Raw genomic sequence first — 11,055 nt, forward strand, 5'->3', positions numbered from 1 at the left:
CCATTGCTTCAACAAGCTAGCGTTATTAGCTAATGGTTTCAAAATGCATGGTGTGCAGCCAAATCAAGATGCATTGTGATTATTTCTCACTCTTGCATCAAGATGGATTGTTAACAATAAAAAATAATTAAATGATTCTATTATATAAGAGGAAAATATTTAAGTAAGTTGACCTCTATTCTTGATCAGATCAGAGAGAAGAAAAAAATTTCTTAACTTGCTCAACTCGAATTTCTAATTTTTTTTTTTTTGGAAAAGTTACTAAAATTGGGTTTTTGTCTCTCTTTTTTTCATTGATGATCATAAAATCGAGGTACATAGCTCCTATTTATAACAGTGAGATCCGTTCTTATACATGAGCTTGAAAAGGCTAAAATTCTATTGGAGGTAAATCTCGTCTTCTACATTAACTTTAATTTCTGTCATTTTCTCTGATTTCATTTGGATTAGGAGATACGTCCGACCAAAATCTTTTCCGAAATTTTTTTTCTTTGACTTGTCTATTTTAGAATTCAAATGATAGAATTTGGATATGATTACCAGCATCAAATTATAGATCTCGAAAGGTTATTTGAATTCAGAAAAAAAAATCATCGAAATTGGGCATCGTATGACCTAGTTATAGCCTTTAATAATTTGGCCAGCAACTTGGCTTCTGATGTGGCGGATCTTGCTCCTGAATTCTATCCAACCCTATTTGTAGTGGTCAAAGTATTTTTATATTGAGTCTAGTGATCCTCTAGGTCAGTTCGAACATGAAAATTAGTTTGAATAATCAACTAGGATAAACCATCTTGCATTTTTTGCATATATTTACCTCGTAATACCCCATCTATATTGGTAAAGTCTACTAAATGCAACAAGAGATCTACCTCGCTAAGCACAACCTTTCCTTCCAACGAAATGTACAATAATCAACAATCAAAGTTCTCAATAAAATACCAAAATCGGTTGGCAAAACTATCCTCAACAAGAAATAAATGAAAACTATTTTGATACTAAGATATGTTTAAGCGCAACCTATTTCAACAACCATAGAAAACAAGTGGTGATAGTTATTTTACCAATTGGCATTGACGACTACAAAGTGAAAAGGGGTTAACAATTCCATATTATGTCGCAGTTTGTTAGACAAGCAAGTAAATTCAGTTTTCAGGGGCGCTTGTTTCCTCTCTCTTCTTTTTCTCCATTCAAATATCTTTATCCCAACAAAAACTATTTTGCATCCGAGAAAAATCATAAAATTCAAAACTTAGCTAATTTTTCCACGTCGCAGTCAATATTTTCCACCATATGCATAAAAGATTCAATGAAATTGGCAAAAATTTTGTAAAATGACAGATCTTGAAGCTCAGTTATCTTGGCACGCAATGACGCACCATCTATGTCTCTACTGATTACACACTCATTACTCAACATAATAATACCAATGTATCAACTTCGAGTGAAACATAGCATATATGAGCACCCTGAAACAAAATGAAAAAAAGGGCCAAATCCCAGCTGAAATCAGTCAATAAACTTGGATCCCAATGATCCGAGTGGATTGGCAACTCAATCGTGAGGCAATAAAAAAGTAATTCATATAAATAATACCTAAGTAACACAAATATATAATATTATATATAAATCATTAAAAATATAGCAATATCAAATTTATACTAAGTATTAAATAATAATCCTATAAATTTAAGCAAACCAGATGTAGATGGAACATATGTTATAAGGATAATATTCTAAAAATCCACGAGTACTGATTTGGTCCGAATTGGGCGATTCTTGATGTTATAATCACTAATTATCCCTCTGATAACAATCACCACTTGTTCTAAAAATTTAAGCTAATAGAATAGAATAAATTTATTTATATATTTTATATTTTTTTATACTAGAGTTGGATAACCGGCTTCATAATATGTGGTCAGCAGAGCAAAAGCCAGTCCACCCTTCTCTACCCTTTATAATTTTGGCTTATTTTATTTCCCCTTAAGAAAATATTTCCCCACATACGTATGAACACTCACCATACATTGCTTTGAAATCCGAGTAGGTGCGTTTTACATTTCCCACAAACTTGCCCCCTTAAAAATCCACACAGCATTGCCAAAAAGAAAAAAAAGGGCCCACCTAAATATATACCGACCCTACTTGTCCCCTGCTTCCTTCGCCCTTAAATTCCTTTCTTCCATCCTTCAAAACCTTCTCCTCAGACATCCCCACTCGAACTTTTCTTTTTCTCCAGTTTTTGTTTTTTTTTTCTTGCCAAAGCCTTTTCTTCTTCTTCTTCTTCTCTTCATGGAAGCCATGGAATTCTGGCCAAAATTAAGGGACCCTGGGGGTGGCTACAGAGGTTGCCATCAGAGGAGGGCTTCTTCCCTGTGTATATGCGCCAACTCTGAAGGCATACGAAGAAAGCCAAAGAGAAAACAACAACAAAAAAGGAAAAAAAAAGAAGCAAGACTTTGCAGTTGCCCTCTCCTCTCCTCTACTTCCCACTCCAAGTAGAGCCTGGAGAATACATTGCACTGCGGGGAATCGAGGTTCGTGGTCCGATCTCTAGGTATCTTATCACTCTTCTCTCTCTCTCTCTCTTGATGTCCTTTTTTTTTTTTTTTGGTGGTCTACTTTCTCCTGTTTTCTTTTGCTTTAAACTATGTCGAACATGGGTTGTAATGGATGCATTCGTAGTCTAGGGATGGGGGTTATATGTGAGGGATTTGGTGCTGGGAATGCATCGCTTACACTTGTCCTGTAATTCTCCCAAAAGACTTCTTCAAGTATTTACTATAATATATATATATATTACTACTAGTTAACTAAGACTTGTCTTTTTCTCTTACAAAGGTGGTTGCTTGTGTTTTGGTGTTGGATTGGATTTGAATTCCATGTATTTGGGTTGTTAACGCTGGGGCAGGGAATATTCAGCAAGCTAGACTAGATTTGGCAGGCCAAGTTGGGCCTTTATTTATTTCTTCTTAATGATTCTTTAATGTGGGAGGACAGTGAAGGTAGCCGTACCTTGAACCTGGAACAGGGAAGGATGTCTCATCCCTTTCTTGGTTGATCAGTGTGGTATATGGACTGATGGGTCCGACCCTGTGTCGTGTGCTTGGTTACGTCCTCTTTAATGGAGGGAAGTGGACTCTGACATTCACCACCTGATGTTTGCGAGCGGACAGCTTTTGCTTTAAGCATCAAATAGTGACAAACCTATTTGTGCGAATGATGCCATTTTTTTCTAAGATCGGTACTCTCTTTTCTGAATCCTAGGCAATCATGCTCTTCTATTGGAGCAAAACAAACCGTGGATAATCCTAGGTAATTATGCTTACTATGAGTGCACAACAATTGATGAAAGTTAGCGTTGCCGCCGGACTAAGACAAGGTCAATTGTTGACGGACTGAGCAGATTAGTTGGAATATTGGACCCTTTGTTAGGTGGTCTAGAAGAAATCTACTTACCGAAAATTTTTTGATGAACCCTTCGATGTTTAAATCAGAATAATAAGGCATCAATATAAAAAAAATAGATTTCAACAGACCTCTGTGAGAAAGGTAGCATGTTGCGTACATCAAATTTCTAAGTTGTTCCTCTTATATAGAGAAGCTAACCTTATCGTTACCTAGACCGACGTAACTTACAATAATCCCAGCTAGTGGCCGATGGTACGGCCATGGCGCTGGAGTCAGTTCGTATAGGCAGAGTGTGGTGCAGGTCTGATGCGGAATATGAGGCTGCCATGATCACAGACTATCAGAACTGTCGATTGTTGGGGTTGTCACTCATTGTCGACATGTGTCAATTATTTTCCGTGGCTTGCGACTTCTCATTTATAGCCGAAGTCATTCGCCTTGGCTTATGTCTGGAGATAGAAAAGTCGCTCAAACCCGAGATCGAGGTCTCCAGTATTTTCTTCATCAGTTGGCATACCAAATGAGTCCCGATGTTGAGCATTCTGCCATGATTTCTTGCAGGTGTGTTGTTTTGTTATCAGAGTTATTCATTGTTTTGATGTTGGTTAGATTTGTTTCAGATTTAGTCAGTATCAGCTATCATACTTGAAGACTGTAATTATGAAGTCCCATTTGAAATTTGAGCATCCAATAATATGATCTAGTGCTTCATTTGAAGCCCAACGATCCCTCTGCACCACGACTCAATCGGTCGTATGAAATAATTGGAATTTTTCTAAAAATTAGAAATGTGAAAAGAGAAGGACCTGCATATGAAATTACTCATTGAATCCACAACGGATGGAGTTATTAGAAGTATAAATGGAGCTCGGACTGTGTATCTTCGTAATGTAGTCAGATTAGGTCACCTATCCATGAACACTTTGGTTGGTTTCTACGTCAGATGGCGAAGGGCTTGCGTTGGTAAATTTTGACACACTAGCCAACGATCCAATGATTAACTAATAAAAACCCAATTAGGATTATTTTGATCTAGAAATCCTTAAATTGAAGTCATATTTGTTAGGGGAATACTTTCTTCAAAACGTCAATCCTCTTTTTGAAAATTGCATGCTAACTTTGACTTAATACAATTTGTATTGGTCAAAAGAATAACTCCCTGAATGGGAGTAGTTAGCATGTGTTTTACCAGATAAAAGGGACTAGAAATCCACAATGACATATCTTTGTTGTGAGGTGAATAATTACTATGATAATTAAGAAAATAAATTTGAGGTAATTTTCTCAACAACCACATCACAAACTCCCCATCCTTTCTTTTTCTTTTTCTTTTTTTTTTTGGTGAACCGGCATCTCACTATACTCGGCCGTGAGAAAGCTCAAAGCAATCACAAGACAAAACACAATCTAATGCTTGCGGTACACGATCGGAACTATCTCATAATACAAATCCAGAGTGGTGGCCTGCATAGTCGGCCATACAGTTCGCAGCATTGTTTGCCTCTCGAAACACATGCGAGACCTAAAATGAATCTAATTCCTCCACCAAGCGATCTGACATGGCCTACCGGCACCGGATCTAGCCGATCATTTTCTTATATATATATATTATTTTTTTTTCTATAAAATGAACGACAATGGTGGGTGGAGAGGAATAATAAAGAGAATCTAAAATTAGTATGGGGGGGGGGGGGGGGGGGGGGGGATGAGAGAGAATTTGAGAGTAAAAATGGGATGGTATAAAAGTTAAAATTAGTCCCATGCATGGTAAAACTGCGGAGGCGTTACTTTTCGACCAGCGACCACCACATCCATTATAGTGGCAGCATCGCTGCCACCTACTTTAGTGGAAGCCAACGAAAGGTCGTAATACCCGTGGCGTTGCTCAACCAAAGCAATGGGCAAAACCCCATCTTGATCTGAGCGATGCTATGGCATTCTGCCTGGTGGTTGCAGTAAAGCTGGACAAAACTTGAGGCATGGTCCTTACCTGAGATGTCGCATATAGAAGATGTCGTGTGAATAATAAAAGGATGCAACATCGCTTCTGTAAAATTGAAAAGGTATAAATAAAAAGCGACGGTCCAATCTCTGATAAGAGTGCACCTCTAAAATTTCATCCTTCGAAGTAGCTAAACGAGCTAGCAAACTGACCTCCATCAGACAACCATCCTTCCATGGCATATAACTGTATCAACCCATGACCTCAACCCAAATGGCTAGTCAGAAAATATTTAAGATATGTTTTGGAATCCTTAGTCCTGTATAAGTACTCAAGATCGTCTCGGCAAATAACCAATATGGGACTAAATACACGCCCACATAGGTTCTCACATTTTTTTTTTCTTTAAATCGCGATATTCTTGTCAGATTAAGGGTTAAGATCTATTCAAATCTAATCATAAGCATCACGATCGGCCTATAGTTAGATTTCATGAACCCGTGTTGCATTGTCTCCTAGTTTACATAGGCTATGAGGCGAGTTCGTGTTGATACTATTTGTAACAATTGGGTTCATTCTGATACTATTTGCAGTATTCCCTAGTCCACATAGGCTATGGGTAGCTGGAAGGCATTATTTGGATTCTTTGATCCTATATAAGTACCTAAGATCTACTCAGCAAATAACTGATGCGAGACTAAATACACGCCTGCACGGATCCTCGCAATAATGAAGCAACTAAGACCAGCAAGACTGATGAACTGGTCGACAAAGGGCTCTCCATCCACTTCTTTAGTTGATCTATGAAATGTTAGGGAGGCTTCCAACCATGTCTCAATTTAAGCAATCAAGTCTTCTTCCACGATAAAGCAGACAAAAAGTACTAATCGCCTTGTTTCTGGAAATGGGACGCTATAATCCCGCCATATCTATCATTAGTTAATTATAAGAAATGATTGAATTTGTTAGTTTATTACATGGTTTGGCGAAGGGCCTTACTCTTCTGTTGAAAAGGTGAGGCCTTTTTGTACGCAGGCATGCCATCTTCCTGAGCTCCAAGTTATCACAAGAAGAGGGGAATCAGGGAAAAAAGAATATTCAAGTAGGTTCATGAAGAAAGTTTAGGTGGACCCCTAAGAATGATATAAATATACCATGTAACTTTCTTCCTTCTGCTTCATGATATGCATACTCCAACTTTGCTTTCTACTGAAGATGATAGGTTAATAATTAGATAACCAAAAACACTCATCATCAACGGGGTTATTGATCAGTAGTCTTCCAAGTACTCAACATCGACAGAGAGCTCAGGCCTAGATTATCAAATTAAAAAAGGAATCCATAGAGGAGACATATTAACAATGAAACAAGAAACATAGAAGATTTTATGTCTTGAAAATCTTTTGCAAGCCGAATGCCAACCATTCCTGGGCTAGGAAAGATTACGCTGGCCCAATCAAGCTGACTGGAAATGCTGACAAAAAGGATGAAGCATTATTCATCCTTAAAATTGTATAAAAGCACTGATGTTTATTCATAATCTGCTCAAAAAGATTTCCTGTCATATTCGTAGAATTACCATGCATCTTTCTCCAAGATATTCGGGATTCATTTCTTACGTAAAAAATGCCTTTTACCATTCTTAAAATAACTATCTTTGTCTTAAATTGTTGTAATTTAGAATGATATAAAACTCATTCTTATAATCTAACCTAGAGGTGGCGTCGTTGTTCACTCCAACACCTTATGTATTTCATTCCAAAGAACTTGCTCGCAACACAAGAAACATATGGTTTAAATGATAGCTTCTCCATCCTGATCAATGCATCCATAGCAAGCCTATTACTGTCACAGGATTGTAGTTGTTTCTAGATTGATATTTAATATATTTTAATTTTCTAATATATTACATGATATAACAATTTTAAAGATATAATATATACTTCTAATGATAGCATTGTATGCGACATGGGAGGGACTAATTTATGCTACATAGATTTTGAGGCTTCGCACATTTATTTAGAGAGGACTCCTTGACGATTACCAGATTACTTTTAGATCCAACTTCTGTTAATGCTAGACTTTATACGCTTTATAAATTTGCTGGCAAATGATGTGTACATTACTCTTTTTAAGTTATGATATATATACAAGGAAGCAGATGGTGCTGCTAATTAGATGACCGCTTATGCGGCCAACCATACTAAGACTACATCATAGGATCATTCTTCAATACTTCTTTCTACTCAGTTTTTGAATATTTTATTTTCTAATGTATCTATACTTGAATGATTCAATTCATCCGGTTTACAAAGAAAAAATATAGGATACAGTTGAGACAAGAAAATGAAATTATAAAACTATACTGAATAGCCTTTATAGCAAATACGATCTGCATGCATGTGGATTCATCATATGAATATGTCCTGCATGACCAACATATTTGCTTAGTTATTTTCTTTTTTTATTTTAGAATAAAGGGAACTGAAATCTAGTTATGCTAACAAATCCACTTTACCGTATGAACAAAAGAAAAAGGGATTTTAAAGTAAGAAAAGAACTACAAAACTATAGTTCAGACTGGAGGATCCCTTGACGCTTAAGAAAAGGGGCAGGGGTTCCATACTTCCATTCCACATGGTTATTGACCCTTATTTCGTCCCCTTTTATGGACACCCCGCCACTATCCGAGGACTTCCTAGGCTTCGTCGAGCTGGTCTGGGCGCAGGTTGATATATGGGAAGGGTAGGGATTATAACCCCTCTCTCGTCTCAAAACACGCACACACGTACACGCACGCTCAAACATGCACACACACATATACACATGCATGTACGCACGTGCGCACACAGAAGAAGAAGAAGAAGAAAACAGAAAGCGAGCATGGAAGATTTAAAAGGCTGCTTACAATTTTTTCTGAAAAAAATAATAGAAGAATGTTGATATAATATACACGCACGCATGCACGTAAAGATGAAGAAGAGAGAGAGAGTGCACACAAAGAAGAAGAAAAAAAGAAAGAGAGAGAGCATGGGAGAAAGTATTAATTTATACGAAGCAGCTCGCTTCGGAAATACAACTCTCTGAGCCCTTTCAACCGGTTGCAACTCTACATTTAAAAGGCTGCTTGCTTATTTTCTGAAAAAAATAATAGAGGAACCTTGATATAATAAACCTGATTTCACTGCAGCAATCTAATAGCAATTATCATCTACTATTGTTTCTTTCATTTATTGATTACTTGTCTTGGCACCGGAGCTGGAGGAGCATACGGTGGCGTTGGCCCCAGTCCATGTCTCCCACCTAGCATCCTTCCGTTCATATTTGCGAAACCTAAATTTTTAAAGGTAATAAAACACTTTCAGTCAAAATTATAGTTTAGTTGTTACAAAAGGAACAGAGAATGATAAATGGAGTCGACAATTGCTACTTACCATCTCCATAAACAAGCTCAAAATTCATGGCAATGAAAGTACCAAACAGCAATAGAAAGAGGAGAAATTTTGCTACCGAAGAGAGCCCCATCTTCTTCCTTTCCAAGTAAACGGATACCTCGAATCCAGAGATGATAGCTAATATACTAGTCACTCCTCTCGTGGTCTTTGCTCAATTTTTTTATTAAATTAGCAATTTTATTATGGTCATAAACTTTATAATCAAACTTCACCCATTTGTGCCTATGAAAGATTCTATTTGTCAATCAATTCTCCATTCAAATTAAAGATTTCAACAGCATGACCAGACTTTCTGTATGCGATATTCCACGGTCAGATGTATAGAATTCCACGGATCCATCGTTTACCAAACTTTAGACGTGTCCCCTTTCTATCTACCAATAGGTAGATGGATATATATATATATATATATATATATATATATATATATATATATATATATATATATATATATATATAAAGAGAGAGAGAGAGAGAGAGAGAGAGAGAGAGAGAGAACACTTAATTCCTAATATTCTTTACTCATATTTATCTGTCAAATATATAAGCACGGATCCTCTGCAGGGCACACGGTACCACAGAGTGCTTTACAATCGAGAATGGCTGCAACCATCAAACAAGGTAGTCCACAAGAACGCGCTATGTCATACATGCCGCATGTTGTTTCATGACTGTTTATTTTTTTGATGGCAGCTATTCAGAGATGCATAGTACTCTGTAGCATGCAAGGTGTACCACAAATAATCTTGGCTACAAATATTTAGGACTTATTTGGTTCACGAAAAAAATTTCTCACTAAAATATTTCTTCTATGAAGCTGATGCTTGTGCTTATAGTGCCTTGAAAAATAGTTTTGTAATATTTGGTTGACCATGAAAAGTGTCTTATGTTTTGTCAAGCATTGGCTTTTTTGGAAAAGTTGTATAAACTTCCTGTTATGCTCCTAATAAAAAGAAAGGCATTATCCTATTCTATCTAAAAGCTTAAAGATATTTTGGAAAAATAAAATATCTTAATCCCAACAGATAAAAATTGAACTTTTCTATACCCTATATGATATTTTTATATTATTATTTTTAAAAAAAATACTATTTTATTTTTATTTTTTAAAAATTTCAATTAGATATGAAGCATTTTTTTTTGTTGACTATTTTTTTTTTCTTTTCCTCGAACCAAGCGAATCCATGGCGATTTAATGAAGTTGGAAGTCTTAGCACGGTGCTGACCCAAGCAACGTGCAAGGACTAGTCTCCCTGCACGTGCATCGACCATGGCCTCCGAGCCTTCCCACTTCCAAGAGATTTGGATCCTCTCCGGTTCATACTTCACCCATCTATGTCCATTTAAGTGAGCGAAGCCCTTAATTAATCTTAGGTGATAGAACGAATGGTTAGGAATCCACTTGTCTAATATCTAATCAATCATCCATCAATGATTAATGGGATCCACCAAAGGGGACGGCGGCGAGATCTGAGTGTTTCATGGGAAATGGTATGCGGCACTCATCTACCGGCAAGCTCAGAAGCGGCTTAATGCATTTGAGGGTCTAAGACGAATTCACTAAAAGGGGCTTTTCTTCTTTTCCTTTTATCTCTGAGGCATTCTCTGCAAGAGGATGGCCTAAGGCGAACTCATTAAGAGAGATCTTTTTTTTTTTCTATTTTATCTTTAAGGCCTTCTCTGCAGTAGGCCTTCTTTGGGCCAGAGCTTTAGGCAACCGCCTCACCTAAGAGTTGGACCGACCCTATGTGAGCCTGGAATATATTAGCTTCCGCAAACAGGTGGTGCTCAACCATGGGTGGCGAGTTGAGCCCGTTAGCTCTGGCTAACGTCCTACATTTGATTATGGCTCACTACTTTAGCCAATTTGTAATAAGGTTATGAAACATCAAATACCTCGTAGCTGCATTGCAGATCTTCCAATATTTTGAAAACAAAAATATGTTTGTATTCTCTTTTTTTCTTATATATTTTTAATTTTTAAGAAATTGGGTGGACTTTTCTCCCTCTTTCTCAAAAAAAAAAAAGAAAAAAAAGAGGCATATTTTTCTCATGATTTCTAATATATATATATAGAGAGAGAGCCTTCTATCCCTCCCTCTTCCTCTTCCCTCTAAATTTAGGATAGGCAAATCTAGACAAAAATTGGGCCAAAATTAGAGTGAAGACAGGACAAGAACTCTAGTCCTTGGTATCAACCACCGAAGACTTCGATAACTAATTCACTAATTGACAACCCTCATT

General features: G+C 36.9%; 1 protein-coding gene across 1 annotated transcript in view; it reads left to right on the forward strand.

The window, feature by feature from the left end:
* Positions 1 to 1,271, forward strand: part of LOC103705642 (2-oxoglutarate and iron-dependent oxygenase domain-containing protein CP2-like) — a 113,402-nt gene extending 112,131 nt beyond the window's left edge. Inside the window, exon 8 of the mRNA XM_088703969.2 lies at positions 1,145 to 1,271. Within this exon, the coding sequence (XP_088560095.2) occupies positions 1,145 to 1,256 (112 nt within the window). The 3' untranslated portion in view covers positions 1,257 to 1,271. The remainder of the gene's footprint in view (positions 1 to 1,144) is intronic.
* Positions 1,272 to 11,055: the final 9,784 nt, after the last annotated feature.

This window comes from Phoenix dactylifera, chromosome 1 (assembly GCF_051530095.1).
Source record: "Phoenix dactylifera cultivar Ajwa chromosome 1, Ajwa_hap1_PhDact_Kaust_v1.1, whole genome shotgun sequence".
Lineage (NCBI taxonomy): Eukaryota > Viridiplantae > Streptophyta > Magnoliopsida > Arecales > Arecaceae > Phoenix > Phoenix dactylifera.